General features: G+C 34.4%; 1 protein-coding gene and 1 long non-coding RNA gene across 2 annotated transcripts; both read right to left on the bottom strand.

Annotated features, from left to right (window-relative positions):
* Nucleotides 1-4591: 4591 nt before the first annotated feature.
* LOC109000787 (ankyrin repeat-containing protein At5g02620-like) lies at nucleotides 4592-14125 on the bottom strand. The gene is made up of 5 exons (XM_018977792.2): nucleotides 14035-14125; nucleotides 13802-13942; nucleotides 9278-9478; nucleotides 8628-8968; nucleotides 4592-5200 (listed from the first exon to the last, which is right to left on the bottom strand). The coding sequence occupies exons 1-5, from the start codon at nucleotides 14123-14125 to the stop codon at nucleotides 4592-4594; spliced, it is 1383 nt and encodes a 460-aa protein (XP_018833337.2).
* Nucleotides 14126-14749: 624 nt separating this feature from the next.
* Nucleotides 14750-15603, bottom strand: LOC109000826. The gene is made up of 3 exons (XR_001997776.2): nucleotides 15563-15603; nucleotides 15282-15434; nucleotides 14750-14856 (listed from the first exon to the last, which is right to left on the bottom strand). It is a non-coding gene; the product is annotated as an uncharacterized LOC109000826 (long non-coding RNA).
* Between the last annotated feature and the right edge of the window lie 1784 nt (nucleotides 15604-17387).

Raw genomic sequence — 17387 nt, 5'->3', positions numbered from 1 at the left:
GAAAGAAGCGGTCCTCATGAAAGATGCCCAACAAATACTCAACAACTCGACCAACAGCTTCCTCTTGGCTCCCCTCCATGGCCAGCTAGGATAAAGAAGGAAAGGCCTCTGTAAGGCTTACAAACTCAGGCAACCCCGTAGAGACTTCAGTGGGAGGAGGTGGGTCTTCGCTCAAAACCCCCGGACGGGGGCCAATTACAATACCCAAAAGAGTATCAACACCAGCTAGGCATCTGACCTGGGTGGACAGTTCGTCACGCTAGCCTTCACTGGCTAGAACATCTGCAGAATCGCCTTCCTAAAGAAACTCAACCGGGACAGGCGGATCGACAACTGGATTTCCTGAACCTTGTCCAACTAAAGAATCCCCCCTCTCTAGGTGTTCAGACTGGGTGAAAGGCTCCACAATCGAACTCTTTGAAACTTTGTAGATCATTGCGCTAGAAGGGGACCTACCTCCAGTACAGTCATTTACCTCCATGTAGTTGCTAGAAGTAATCACCACCCTCAAAAGAATGACTCCAGATAGTCGAACGAGATAAAGAATGAGGAGAGATCCATGAAGAAGAATGTTGTCCCTCATCAAGAGCGGTAGACACGAAAATGCTCTGGACGAGAGCGTCGATCTCGGTCTCACCCCTAGATGCCTCAACAGCCATCACCGAAAAAGGCACCACGGGAAAATAGCTAGCCAGCTCGCTCGCCGCAACCGGCACAGGAACCACCACAGTGATGGGATGGCAGGCCACCAAGGTAGCCTCTCTCTGCATTAAGGGGTCTCGTACCCCAGGAAGAGACCTATCCTCGATTTGAATACTCTCACGACAAACTTTTTTCCCCTTGTCTGACAGAGTAATGTTTGAGGAACGCTTTAGTGGAGCAACTTGGGGCCGCATAGAAACCGGCCTATAATTATAAGGAAGGTGTCCCAAATGAGTCAAAGAACTCCTCAAACTCTCATCGGAAAGGAGAACCTCGGAAAGAACGCTGTCAGGATGGTTCTGCACCCATTCCCGCACGATCGCATCATAAGGAATGGCTGTCGGACGCACAACCTTGTCTTCCGAAACTTTTCCCCAGTCTGTCTGTGTTGGGAACTCTCAGCAGTTCACCTGGCTTACCGGGAACTCTCATTCTTGGCCAAATACGAAGAAGAATTTGGGAGACCAGTCTTTCACTTTACAGTACTGTGGTTCCAAGGTAACTAAAGCGTGGGATGCCTTGAAGCTGCAGACATTCTCCTTCAGACATAGCACCTATAGGCAAGAAGAACTTGCGGCTAGTAAGGCCCACATCATCCGGGAAGGATTCCAACAAAATCCGCTGCCAAATAATGTTGCAGCACATCAATAATCTCCAGGCATTCGGGTGCAGTTGGGAAGGGACCAAGCCGAGGCGGTGCAAAAGGTCACGAACAAGGCGAGGGAATGGCAGTCTCAAGCCACATGAAAACATGGAAGGGTATAGGGCTACCTTAGTGGAATGACCCTGTACATCGACGGCGCCTTCATTAGGGCTAGGAACTTCGAAGGAAGCAGACTTTGGAACTTGTTAATAAGAATTTAAAAACTTGGGAGAATTGTTTTCCATTTATAGGGTTTGCATATATTAGGACCACGCATATTACTACTGCATATTCTCCGTTTGAAAATGTTTATGGTTTTAATCCACTTACTCATTTACCTTTGATGCTTTTGCTCGTTGATAATAGGAGTAGCATGGATGGACATTTTCAAACTCTTGAGAAAGTTAATGAAAATGAATATAAAGTGGATCTTTCAGATAAGTATCATGTTTATGCTATTTTCAATGTTACTAACCTCTTTCCCTTTGATCCAGGTGGAGATTCGAGATCGAATCCTTTTGAGGAGAGGGGGAATGATGGGAACCAAGGTGGCCCTAGTCTTAATGATATTTTGTAAGTTTCAAATGGGCCAATTACAAGAATTGATGCAATCCACGTGGGATGAGTTTAGCAAGAGCCCAATATTCAAGATGGGCTTAAAGGATGAAGATTCAGTTTTGATTCATTTGATAAGCTATGGAAAGGGCAACAACATGACTTAAAGGCTTTGGGCACTTGAAGGCTTTCAACTTGTTTAATTCATTTAAAAGACTTATTTTATTTGTTTAGAATAATTGAGTTTATTATGGGAATGACTTATGGAGGTCTATGCAAGGGCATGTTGAGAAATTTATTATTTTGTTGAACTAGGGTTTCAAGAAATACTGTAGCGCACTAGGGTTTCAAAAGTATTGTAGCGCCGTACTATAGCCACGACACTATTCACTCAGGGGTATTTTTGAAATATGGGGCATTATTTTGGCTAGGGTTTTAATTAGGTTTTGGTTTAAATACTCTTTGTAGCCTCATTTTCACAAGTTTATGAAATTTGATGAATTTATTCATTGTAAGTTGAGTTTTACTCCTCTTATTCTTAATTGAACTTTTGAACATATCAAATGTAAATCACAACCTTTGTGGCTTTCCTCCTTTGTAATCTGGGTTCTTGAAACGGGTTCTTCAACGGGTCTAGATTTTAATATAATCTAGGTTCTTGAAACGAGTTCTCATCGGGTCTAGATTCTCCATCATTTGACTTGATTTTGGCTTTCTTGGGGAGTTTTCAATTTGATTGGAGGTTTAAGGGATTTCATTCCCGCGGATTCATATCAGTGTCCGCTCTCATAGCAAGTGTGATATACAGGGAGCCCTCGATCTACTGACAGAAATGGGATAAACTGACCAGAAGATAGATAGATTGAGAAAATGAAGTTAGATAACCATGCCACATTAATGACTCTATCACCCGGACAACACGTCACATTAAATTATGACCGTCGTAGAGCCACGCCACAGCTAAAGCTCTGACACAATGAATGGTATGGGGAGCATGAACGTCATGGAAGCAGGCACTGTTCGCTCCTCAGACTGATAGTATAAATAGAAGTTCCTAGGTACGAGAATACTTTTTCTGATCCCTAAACTCTCTTACTTATTTACTACACTCCAAAAATATTTACTAGCGTTGGCATCAGAGGTTATCCGGTCCTGAGGCCGCCCTCTCAAAGCTGCAATATTTTCTACTTTATGCAAGATCCATCTTTAAAGAACTGAATTATCAAAACTTGGCCTAAAATTATACGAAACACGACATTAGCAACTCTTTTAAAAAAGTAAATCGTAACCCACTTTGGAGACCTAGACTTATGGACCTACGATTGATTTGAGTGATGCAATCATCAAAGTCGATATCTATAGGGCCCTCCTATGACCTATCCTAAGGCAGGGCAGTGGGCCTTCACAATCCGGCCCATCCATCCAATTCGCCCGACACTCAATGGTTGGGAAATTCGCTCATTAACATCGCCTGTATCCTACCCCTCCGCATGCCCTGTTACACACACACACATATATAACCCTAAAAATCTTCACTTCTCTCCCATATTTGAAGTCCCAACGACCTCCTCTTCCTATTTTTCTTCACCCCCTCATCTTCTCCTTTCTTTCTCTTCTCCCCCTTGTTCTTTCCTTTTTCGTTCTTTTCTTATTCGGTTTCTTTTTTAATCTTTATGCTCATTGTAGTGTTGTGCACAGGCATGATCAAATATTCTCGCCAAGCCGTGGGCCTGCCTATGTCATGAGTTGACTTTGGATTTATCGTGCACTAACTGTGGTAGATCTATTGTGTATTTTGCCTGTCTTTTTGTAGATATATTGTGTATTTTGCCTTCTATTGGCATATATGTTGTGTAATTTGCAATTATTTGGTATTTCACCATGAGTTTATTGTTGCTTGGTAGATCCATTGATATGCTTTGTGCAGTGTTGTTGTTAATACGGGAGGCCGGATGGTAGGATGGGCAACCCACCTGTTCAACGAGTGGGCGGGGTCTAGGAAGAGATGGAGGCGATGCCATGGTATAAGAACGAAAACTACCACTCTGCCCATGCAGGGGCAGGGAATGGATGAGTGCTACCGTCCCTAAAAACCACCAATTCAAGTTATAATAACCAAGCATTATATTCCACCCCTAACTCTTAAATTGAAGAAAAAAAATTAAAGTCTAGTGTAATTTAATTTTTCATTATAGCGCTGTTCATCCCCATGCAATTGAAAATGATGAATTAATGAGTAAATAAATGAATTTTTCTGAGTTAAGTTTTACTAAACTTCACAATACTTGTTGCTTGTGTTATGATTTTTTTTATATATAAAAAAAAAAAACAATCTTTAAATTAACAGATTAAATATATTTTGGGCTCTACCAAAAAAATCATCGAGACTCGTGGAGTTCAAGAATAAAAAAAAAATTAAAAAAAAAAAAAAAAAACTAAGAAGAAGAAATTATCGAGTAGGACAATAAAGACAAGAAATTAGAAATGTCATAACTCCAATAGAAGCAAGCAATAATATTCCATGGATTAAAGTTTTGGAATCAAGCCTAATAATATTCCATGGTATTTATTCCATACGGGCAAACAGTTTTCTTGTCAAACATATAGTTATAGGCACACCGGATCAGATGATATGTGTGGTACAAACTCGATGGATTAAATAAAGGAAAGCTTAAAAGGTAAACAAATACATTAAAAATCATCCTCGTACAGGCGCTGCGGCACATCGCTGAAAGTAACCGTCAGAAGATTTAAAAACACCGAAGAATTCTTTATACTCAAGGAAGTTACCAACGCAACCACCACTGCATACGATACCAACGCCCCAGTTTTCTGTTTATTCCGTAGCAGAAAGAAATGTGCAGCGCAAAAGGATATCAACATCGAAGCTATGCCCATAAAAAGCGTCATTAAACTCATCAAAAGCTTCTCCGGTAAATCATTGCTGAAATCTCTGGCTTCATAAGGTGATGACATGAGGGCGAAAAACATGACCACTGAAGTAATGGAGAAAAAGAGAGCAAATAGCGATGAGATGACGAAGATGTAGAATGCGAGCTGGTTTTCGTACATTGGAGTGCCATCATCCTGCTTCAAGCCTCCTGGAATAGTGGCAGCGGTGGCGAAGGCCACACTGGCAACGAGTGTAGCGACAACGGACGAGGATTTGGAGGTGCTGCTTAGCCACTTTCCACCACTTGTTACAAGTTCGCTGTGTTTTTTGGTGAATATTCCTATTGGTGTCTCGTTCTTCTTATTGTGGAGGGGGAAGAAGTAGGGTGGCATGGATTCCTTTACGAACTGCACCAAGCATGTCAGTCAATTAATCCGCCAATGTATAATCTCATTTTACCGTCCAATTTAGTTATCAAAACTAGAACTATGATACCTTGTTAAAGCAACCAAATTATCTTTCAATGTCTACCTTCCCTTCGATTGACTTGTTACATATTTAGGACGTAAAAGTAACGATACACAACATTTTTTACAATACATGATATAAAATGAAGATATTTTTGTAAAGTGTTGTTACTTTTATATTAGATTTTACAATAATATCCCTCATTTTAAAACATAATAGTAAAAAATGTTGTGAAAAGTATTGTGTTGATCATTTTACTTTATTTAATTATCAATTGCAAAGTAGCACTATTGGGAAGGCGGCAACGTCCGGAACAAAGGAGTGATGTTTAGAGAGAGTGGTGACAATTATGGTTAATAATGTCTCTTCTAATAATACCACACTTGAATATTTGAATAATAAGGTTAGAGAGGGAAATATGTCCATCCTAGATGATGAGTTTTTGCATGTTCAATGTTGTAGACATGCCTGTAATCTTATTATAACTGATGGTCTGAAAGATGTTCATGAGCCAGCTGCAAGAGTAAGAAAAGCTATGAGGTTTGTGGAATCTTTACCAAGCTAGACTTGAGAAATTCAAGACTTTTTTGTTCATGAAATAAGTCTTGAATGTAAGAAGATGTTGTGTGTTTATATTCCTACAAAATGGAACTTAAACTTTTTTATGATAGAAACGGCCGAATAGTATAGAAAAGTCTTTGATGCCAAGGGAGATGCAGCATGTCTGCCACTTCGACGGGGAAGAAGGGAGATCAAGGCAACCCAGAGATGTGGATTGGGAAAACGTCCAAGTCTTTGTTGGATTCTTAAGGTTTTGTATGATATTGCATGCACAATTTATAGTTCTTTGTTGTATCAAATAAATATTAACAAGAAGTTTGTGAGGAAAATGAGCAATTGAATGAAATCTATTAAAGCGTTGAGCCTACTTTAGGTATTATGACATTAAACATGAGACTCAAGTCTAAAAAATATTATGGAGATTCAAGTACGATCAACGTTTTTATTATATGTTTCAAATGTTCTTGACTAGAAGTACCAAAAAGATGGAACGGTGTATGAGTTGGAAAACATTAACCAGAAGGATGGGCGGACCAACTTGTGTTAAGAGTTAAGGATAATCTCGATAGGTTGTATGCTGAGTTTGCTACATTCAAGGAGGTTGATACCGAAGTTCCTCCATCTACCGCATCGTCTCTTACCAAAGCCGATAAGTCGAAAAAGTGAAAGTGGGTATGAGGTTTGGCGATACCCACAAGCTAAAGAAGAGTTTAGACAACCATTCAAACCTAAAAATACACTTATCGACAGAGTTACACCAATATGTGTGAGGAATTAGATATTTTAGGTTGGTAGAAGGTAAATACCATCAAATATCGTGTCCTCAGAGAGATAGGCTGCAATACTTTGGTAATCTATATTTCTATCGTAGCCTTAGAGTCCACACTTAGCATCGAGGGACACATATTGGATTTAATTAGGAGTTCAATGTCTCCTAGCACTGTGTGGGCTCTAATTTGAACACAATTGGATAAAATGAAAGCAAATTTAGGTTCAATAAGTAGGGAACTTTGCGGAGAGCTACGAGCAGAAGAGGTTGAAAGTAGTAATTGATCTTAATTCATTTTTTGTTCACATTGTTTTATATTTAATAATAAAAAATAATTTTGACTTCAATTGTTGTAAAGACAAATCTGGGAAAAAGAGGTTTAATGAACACTTGGAGTTGGAGAGACTAAGTTGGATTTGTTACCTTTTTTTTATTTTATTTTTTGTGATGCCGTTTGTTATTCTTAATTTATTCAAACTATTTGTAATACTTTTATATTAATTTACAATAATTTAGAATTATTAGGCAGAAACTTTATTATGTTTATTCAAAATTTGAAAATAATTTTAAATTCATTTATATTTAGAGATAACAGTTTATTTTCATATATTTTAGATTTTCAAAATTTGGAATTATTTATTTTGCTAGATTTGGCCTGAAGGTCATATTATGGGCCTACAAAAGAACTTGAACAGTCTAATTTTAAGCTGAATCCAACATCTAAACACACAATACCCAGATCACTAAACCTAACTCAACTCATATTTACACGTGAAACCCACAACTTTTTTTAACTTAATACATCTTTACACGCGAGACCTACAAAATTTTTTATCGTCTCATAAATACATCTAAACTCATTTTAAGTAGATCCTATAAAACTCCCTCCATCATCTCAACTCACGACTATTTATAAAGAACTCAACTCATTTTAACTCAGCTTAACATCTAAAAAAAACTTTAGTTTGATTTACTACCTTTATTTTATTTTATTTTATTTTATTGTGATGTCGTTTGTTATTCTTAAATTATTCAAACTATTTGTAGTACTTTTATACTAATTTGCAATAGTTTAGAATTATTAGTTAAAAATTTATTAGGCTTATTTAGAATTTGAAACTAATTTTAGATTAATATATATTTAGAGATAAATTTTATTTTTATATATTTTATTTTGCTATATTTGGGCTGAAAATCATATTATGGGCCCACAAATAGCCGTAAAGACCTTTGAAATAGGTTCTGGCCGACAAATGGTCTAAAGCCTCTAAAGACAGGTTGGGGGAGACGGGGCTTGGTCACATGAAGTACAGATGAATAAAATTTAAGTTATTGAAATGGTTTGTAAATAATAAATTAAAATATTATAAAATATTATTTTTTAATATTATTATTATTATTTAAATATTTAAAAAAATTAAATTATTTATTATATTTTATATAAAAATTTAAAAAAATTATAAAGATGAGATTAAAAGAATTGAGATGACTTATAAATTCAAATGGATTAAAATATCTATATATATCGATAAATAGTAGTTAAATTTTTTGAATTAAAATATTTTATTGAGTTTTAAAAAATGAGATAAAATTGAACAATAATATTATAATGTTAAAAAATTATTTGAATATAATTTTTGTTTTGAAATTTTAAAAAAATAGTATTACTTTTAGTATTTTGTTTGAAAATGTAAAAAAATTGTAATGATTAAGTAATGATTAAATAAAAAATTAAAACTTAAAAAATTAAAAATTAAAAAATATTTTGTACTAAATAATATTTAGGAAAAATTTAAAAATATCATAGAATACTTGCAAACAATTATATCGACCAACAGACTCGGCCTAAAACTCGCCAAGAACTGGAGTAAATTCTTCTTTGAAAAATGAGTACATTTTAGAGGGTACAAAATGAGTTTTCCGTTCAAAAAGTAGCAAGTAGTACACTAATACAAATATTGGATGCATGCCAATAAATTGAAGGAAAATATTTTAGCTATAAATTAATTACATAAAAATATACTCAAATGTCGTACCTGATACCACCGGATCTCCCAGAGCATTTGCAGACCAGGAATCATACCAGGCCGAGGCGTTTCGGGTGCAAACTCTGCGGCGAGATGCAAGGCACTATTCCCATCCTCATCCACATGCCCAAACACGCTGTCTCTAGGGATAATTTTTTGTAGCAAGAGTTGATAAACATGTATTTGCCTCTTCTCCACAGCCAAAAGCACTATATTCTTGTTCGTAACTGAAGTCACGTCGTATATGGCAATGGGATATAGTTCTAAGATTCTCTCTACCATTTCAATGACACCATATTTAGCAGCAGTTAGTATGGGAGTCTCCCTGTCCTGATCGGCCAATGACACGCCTGCATGCATGCATTCACAATTATTATATAATTACACTGCACTGCACTGCACTTAAAATGTAAATTCTTTTTGGACCTGCTTAAGTATAAACAAGGGATCAATAATTCACTGGCCCGAACTTTTTTTTTTTTTCTCTCTTCTTTTCTTTGGGGGAAAGTTTTTTGTACGAAAGAACTCCGAAGTTCCATTGCAAAGATTAATGCTGGTTGCAATTATAATATGAGTAGAGGTATTTCAAACTTTTATACCACACATAAATGATGTGTGGTATAAAGATTTTCAAATAGAATTATTTTTATAATACATACCTTCTGCACGCGAGCCCTCATTAGATTCATGATCATTAATCCGATCTCCGTGTTCGCCTACGTCTGCCCTTGGTTCAAAATCTTGGTACAATTCTGTACGATCTAAAAGCATGTTCATGATTTGAACGGCCCATGTGTGCTTCTGTTTGACATAATAAGAACTCCGGATCGTATGTTCCATTCTTCTTCTCCTGCTATATCCTAATCAACATAATAATTAAGATTATTCTAATATGTACATAGATATATAAGAATTAAACAAATTAATATAGAATATATATAGGCACATGTACATATAAAATGATCCGATATGGATCGAGATCTCATTTTTTACAAGGGCTGCCACATTAAATGTGACATGATGCTGCCCCCAGGCACTCGGCATGAGTCGAGACACCCCATGAACAGGAAGCTACCTCAACTAACATGGAAGAAAGATTTGCAAAAATGGAAGAGCAAACGAAAAAGATGGTGTCCGAAATAGAAAATCTCCAATGAGAAAGCAAGATCCTTAAGCAAAGGAACACGGGTTCCGGGAAAGGCGTAGGCACGAGCCATAATTACCAAATATAAGTAGAGTTACAACGAGTAGAACAGGTCACCGATCACGAGAAAAAGAAAAAAATACACCTTGAGTTACATAACCACATGGCAAGCATGAGGAGATCACCCAGAAATTAGGAGCATCTTCCTCGGATGACCAATTGTTAAACAGCACAGATCTCTCCTACAGTGCGAAAGTTATGGCAGTCCAGCTCCCGCTGAAATGCAAGCTCCTGCAGATTGAGATGTACGATGGATCTAAGAACCCAGTCAAACATCTCGAGTCGTTCAAGCTTTTTCCCTGACGTTCAAAGGAACGATGAGGGGATGGTTCTAGGCCTTGCAGCCAAGCATCATTAATAGTTTCGAGGAACTGGGCATGTAGTTTATTACCCAGTTCATGGCCAGCAAAACGATCTGGAGGATGGCTGTTTGAAGGCTTGTTTCTCCTAGTTCATGGCCTGCAAAATGTCGCTAAAAGTTCCCGCAATCCACATGATGTGATAGGATTTGGGTACAGAGCCTTAAAGCCTATCCCGAGACGTGGGACTGTGTAACATTAAGGTAATTTATGAGTATAAGGACAAACTCTCGTGGGTAATAAAAGTTCTTGCCACGCCCACGTCGCAAGAATTTACAGGATAATTGAAAGGATATATTTGTCTCTTGTTAAGCTGGGCTTTATCCGATTTACCAAGGCAAAAAGCTCAAGTATTATAGACTCAACGTATGTCAAGAAAAAGGCCCAGACTAGCATAGGAAAGATGGGACAGCAACCATACAGACACACCTCCAATCACACAGCATTAAATAATCCAGTATGAGTCAAGATCTCATCTCGTAGTGGCTACCTCATTAACTCTGACGTGATGTTGTCCCCAAGCACAAGGACTCAGCATGAGTCAAGACCTAGTCCTTGATAGGCTATCACATTAATAAATGAGATGGTATGCCAACCAAACTAGGGGCAGACATCCTGGGTACAAAAAGAATAATGACTCCACCGAAAGAGAGAAGTATAAAAGCCTTTATACGAGTACAACTCAATGATATGTTATCACACACTCTCTTTGACGTAGAAACAAACTTAGGTATTAGAGGTGTTTTCTAGCATTTCGGGTCACCAGACTTTCTTGTCTTAAGTCCGACAGAGAGACAAGTGGGGTGCGAAACACGTATTTAACAAACGGTACAATCTTGAATCATTACGCCGGTCATCCGCAAACCAACCAAACAAAATTCAACAACCAATCTAGAAAAACAATCACAAATCCAAAAATTTGGCCAACAATCAACCAGATATTGACCACCCATTGATATGTGCAAATATGTGTGGATGTGAAAGAAACCGATGATAGTGTCTGGGTTTGGAGCAACATAGGCCCACGATGCTGGAAAATTAAAAACAAAACGATCGTTGAGTTTCGAGAGACCCACGATGTTGAGTCACCAAAGACCCAGTGGTGTGCATTCAATGAGAAGATGATAAAGAAGAAAAAATGGAAGAAGAAAATGGGGAAGAAAAATATATAGGGAGAAGAGAGAATGTGCCAGCTAAAGGAATTAGTGACTATTAGTGAATTAGTGTATTTAAAAACAAAAATTTAACGATGTTTAAAAAAAATTTGAAAGAAGAAAAATGCAATTTGGACTAAGAGGTGCAACCAACTATACATGCTAGGCAGCACAGTAGCAGCATCCTTTTAAAACAATGTCTTCATAAGGTATATGGGCGAACATCCACTTAAGATTCTAAACTAAATCCAACAATCCGGTTGAATACTTGCTCGTTATCGAGCACTAACCAAAAAATGAAATTAATTTGATCGCTAGAATATTTGCATAATATTAATTCTATTTGAATGTATCTACACTAAACATCATTCACATTACATAATCCAATTTGAAATATAAGTTTTAAAATTTAAATCTTATCAATCAAATTATGTCAAGCTCAATAGTACCCTAGTTTGAACTCACTTAACATTGGTTATGTTTGAGCCTGAGTAAAAACTACGAACGAGTCAAATTCTATTAGCTCGAACTTGAGCTCAAAGTTTTTTTGAAAATTAGATTATTTATTATAATTAATGTAACCAACTATATATAAATACTACATCACGATTTAACTATTTAACTATTGAAAAAGACAACTATGCCGCCCAAAAGTACTTACCACTCCATTTGAATGCTCAATGATTTTTCTTCTTTATTTTTTTTATTTTTTTTTACTTAATGATGAAGTAAGTGATTTTAAGTGTATTAATGTATTTTTTTTTATTTTTTAAAAATAATTAAATATTATAAAAAAACGTGAACAGAAAATTAAAAGAAAAAAAAAATTGCAAAAGCAACTACCGATATAAACAAGAGGTGCTACTTACAAAGTTTAAACTATAAAAAATTATTTCAAATAAGAATCTACAAAAAAAATTATTTCAAAAAAATTAACAAGATATTAGTATATCAGAAATACAAGAAGCTACACTATTAATAAATGTAAATTATGAATATATTATAATATTCATTATTAATTATATTTATAAGTACTTGGCATAAGTGTATGAGTTACTGTTCATATATTCTGATATAATATAAAATAATAGGCAACGACAAGTTATCGATCGGCCATGATATCACAATATATATATAGAGAGACCCACGTTAACCATATATATTATGGAAAAATCTAATTATAAGTAATTTTACGCACTAATACGAGTATTTATTCAATATGATTTGTCAGAAAGTAAATTTTATTATAAACAGTGCTAATTTAAATTTAGAATATAAAGACAATAATATTAATACGCAAATTGATACACAAACTTTCTTGTATATAGAAAAACTCATATTATAGAAGAGAAAAGCTAATTTGCCCCCGCACTTTGCCCACTCTATTTGACCGTAAGTAAAAAAAAAAAAAAAATTTAACTTACTAAATAAGGTAGTGAGTTTACATATATTTGTGTATTTTTTTTTAAATTTTTAAAAATATATAAACGTATTAAAAAAATGTGAAAATAAGAAAAAATGTTAGGCCACCCTTTACCCACTCTAATTGACCTCAAGTCTAAAACAAAATTTTTTTTTTAACCTATTGATTAAGAAAGTGAGCTTAAGTATATTTGTGTATTTTTTTTTAATTTTTAAAAATATATAAACATATTAAAAAAATGTGAAAATAAGAAAAAATGTTAGGCTGTACGCCATTAGATCTTGATAATTAAAATTGTATTTGGATAATAAGGTATTATCAATATTAAGTGAATAATAGTAAAAAAAAAATAATGTTATAATATTGAATAGTGGTGAAGATTATGTGAAAAATAATAAAAAAATAAAGAATAGTAGTGCGGTATTCTGAAAATTTCAAATATTCTCAAAATCTAAACTAAACCTAGTATATAACGTACACGGTATAATTAATTAAAGGAGCCTTGCTAGGAACAAACGGTTGGGTTCCACAAATTGCGTACCGACGCTGAAATGATGTTTTTTTATTGCAAATAAAAGAAAATTTAAAAGATCTTTTGTCTCACAAAAATTATTTTTATATATGTTAACATCATTACGATTTAGTACGTGAACTTGTTTATAAGAAGATATTTCCTAATTAAAGTCAATGAATATTATAAACTAATAATACTAAATACAAATCCCAGACGCATAAGCCTGAGGATCAAAACACTTTGAAAAAAAGCGATCCATATTTCAAAAATAGCCTTCTTTTTTAGTCCACATATTTTTAAAGAGCTTGTAGGTATAATATTTGGTATTTTTACAAATTATTCATTATTAATGAATCATAGGAATTATGATATGTACATCCATGCAAGCGTTGATGTCACGTACGTACCACGATAATTAATTCAGATTTGTGTGATCATTTAGTAACAGAATATTCGATGTGATCATTTTACTCCAATACATAAGCACATACGTACATTTGTTATAATATGTAGCCATTACTATACGTACCTTTTATACCAAATGGTAACAGCAACATTCCCTTGAATTCACTGGTCAAAATGTAGAGAAACAATGAAATGATCGACATTGACAATGATATGAACCACATTGCCTTGGAATATACGAGCTTGAAAAATGAAGAAACGATGCCTACAAGATTGAAAAAGGCAAATTAGATGCATGCATGCATGCGTACCACATCTATCAATATTAATATTAGCACGTAATTAAAACACACGCACCCTTGCCTCGTAGCCTCACGGCTACCCCCCATGAGAGCATGTAATTATTTAGTTGACCGATTCCTAGCCTCTCGGCTACCCTTGAGAGCATGTAATTATTTTGTTGACCTCGATCATGATGTGACGTTCCTGAATATTCGCCATCATTATCAATCGCTATTGAAGTGGCCGTCCGATCTGTATGATCTAATTCATCATGTATACCTTCGCCAGCTTCATTAGTAGGCGGAAGAATAGGAACAGGAGCAGGACCACGAAGCTCTATAAGAAAAATATATATTTATGATATTTTATTTAACGAAAACAGATTTATTTTAATTAAAAATAATATTTTATTAAAAATAACATCTCAGAAATGCTAGTTAAGGAATAAAAAACAAAATAAAAAACTTCGTATATACACGTAATTCGTTCCCTCGCACATGATCATCAATATCATGTATGGGTATATACAGGAAATGAATAACTAGTATATATATTGCACGTGCATGCATGCAGTATATTAATATAAATTAAATTATATTTTATAGAAGATTATTTCATGTGGATATTAATTAAGAAACCTTTTGAAAAAAGTTGCATGGGCCAACAAAACAACCTGTAGGCCGTCTTACATTTTTTCAAAACACTCATGAAATGTCTGCCCTAAACCTCAAGTATCTAGCAAGAATTGTTCAAATTTTATATATATACCAAGACAAGCAATTATTTGCCTCCATGAGAATGAATTAGCGATGCCCAACGATGCCCTCCTCGGATGATTATTTGGAATATCATCTTCGTGATCAGGCTGTTCCGGCTTGAGCTCATCAACATATATGCCTTCAAAATAACAATAACGTGCATAAGATAATTAATTAGTCGTGCATGATCAAAGACAATCAGGATAAGTACTGGATCATGTGAATCACGCTAATATTTCATTATTATCAAAACATTGTGAATAATGCCAATAATATTATAAATTTTTGGTCTACACAAAAGTCTTACACAACAAATTTACAGATATAGAGCATAGTTTAATGCGATCTTTTAGATTGTACAGTTTTTTTTTATTATAAAATTAATCTAACTTATTAGTCTAAACCAAATCAATCATGTGTGAAGTTCTTTGTGCAAGATTGTGTGCAGACTTAATTATTCTCTCAAGGTATCTATTATATATATATTCAATTATATATATATATATATATATATATATATACATGCATGCATGCATGCATTACTTGCGCGTTACAGGTACTTACGGTTATAGATGGCTCTATGCCATATTCCTCCAAGGGGTTTGCCACTTCTGAAAGCGGAAGGCTTGGCCGCAAGTATATGGAGAGGGTATAATCCTTTCTTATTGACCCTGTTTGCTAGATCCGGATACAAATGAATTATCTGATATGCCAAATCTGTCAAAAAGTAGTGCAACATGAAACATCTACGTTATAGCCTTCATGCAGCTTTTATATTAACTACCGATCGATCCAGTGCTACACATATGTATATATATGTATAAATATATATAAATAATGCTCACCAAAATGTTGTCCATTAATGGCACAGTGAAGCGTGGTGTTACCATCGTTCCTGGCGGAATAATGGTAGCCATTCTGATTGTTTTTAGCACAGACTTGGTGAAGACAAAGAAATGCTCGTTTTTTACCGTGGAACGCTGCCAAGAAAAAAGGAGTCTCTCCTTCATGATTAGGACAACCCACCAATGATGAATTAACTTCTGCTATGGACTCGCACATGATGGGCTTCTTGCTCTCCTTTGATGCAGCAAAGTGTAGAGCGGTATTCCCTTGCTTGTTTTTAACACTAACAGCTTCCTTGGCATGATTCTGATCCTCTGTTTGAGACTTTATTGCTTTTATAAGCTGTTTGACAATCCTTTTTTGGCCATCGGAGACGGCAATGTGTAATGCTGTTTCTCCTGACCTTGTGATCTTTTCCTTGTGAGTCCATGCCTCTCCTTTGTATATCTTCACAACTTCACTCCATTGGCCCTTCATCGCATTTTTCAATAAATCCCTCTTCATCATCTCTCGATGTTGATCCCTTGAAGACATCGATGATCGACAAAGCAGCTAGGATATATGGATCGAAAGAATTAATGGATAGGTTGCGGGATTACTGCTATATATCTTTATATATATAAATTCGCTATCAACAGTAAATCTTGTTTTAACGATTTTTATTATTCGTCTAATCTCTTTCGTCTAAATTCGTCTGTGTACTATAGAAAAACTCATTATAAATGCATTCGCTCGGTTTAAAAATAAAAAAACAATAACATGCAATACCTAATCTTCGCACATCATATTTGTTAAAATACTAGGTCGGAACAACATGCAAAGCACGTTTGCCTAGTTCGGTGAAACATCGATATTTATAAAATATTAGTTTAGAATATAAGATAATCCAACACATTTATAACATCGAAAGTTTTAGTAAAGTTGTCTCCTATAAGTTTAATACAAAATCAACAAAAATATCAATTCAAAATATGAGTCATTTGATATTTTTACTAATGATGTATCATTTTGTGTCATCTTGTACTGTATCAATAGAAACGACATTGAAATTCTTATATTATTATTGGTTGAGTCAATTGGGGTCTACTAATAATATTTTATATTATCATTGGCTCTTTAATTTCAATTTTTTATTATTATTTTGATCACCTTCATTATTTTATTTTATTATTACGAAAGCTATTGTATATTTTATGTTAAGATGTTTTCTTATATATTATTTTCATTTTTCAAATTGAGCCTTTTGGATCATAATAATATACAATATAAATTTAAATTTTCTACTAGTATCTTATATTATTATTGGTTATTTAATTTCAATTTTTTTATTATTATTAAGATAGTCTTCATTATTTTATTTTAATATTGCAACAGTTATTGTGTATTTTGTGTTAAGGTATTTTCTTATATATTATTTTCATTTTTAGATTGGGCCTCCTGCATCAAAATAATATATTAGATAAACTTCAAATTTTTAATAATATTTTATATTATTATTGACTCTTTTCATTCTATTATTATTATTATTATGATCATTTTCATTATTTTATTTTACTATTACAAAAATTGTTTTGTATTTTATGTTAATGTATTTTTTATATATTATTTTGATTTTTCGGATTGGGCCTTTTGTGCCACAATAGCATACTACATAGATTTCAATTATCTAATTATATTTTATATTATTATTCGGTCTTTAATTTCAATTTATTATTAGTATTATTATGATCTTGTTCGTTATTTTATTTTACTGTTGCAAAAGTTGTTGTGTATTCTGTATTGAGGTTTTTTCTTATATATTATTTTGGTTCTTTGGATTGGGCC

Source organism: Juglans regia, chromosome 15 (assembly GCF_001411555.2).
Source record: "Juglans regia cultivar Chandler chromosome 15, Walnut 2.0, whole genome shotgun sequence".
NCBI lineage: Eukaryota > Viridiplantae > Streptophyta > Magnoliopsida > Fagales > Juglandaceae > Juglans > Juglans regia.
This window is presented reverse-complemented; position numbering and strand designations above follow the sequence as displayed.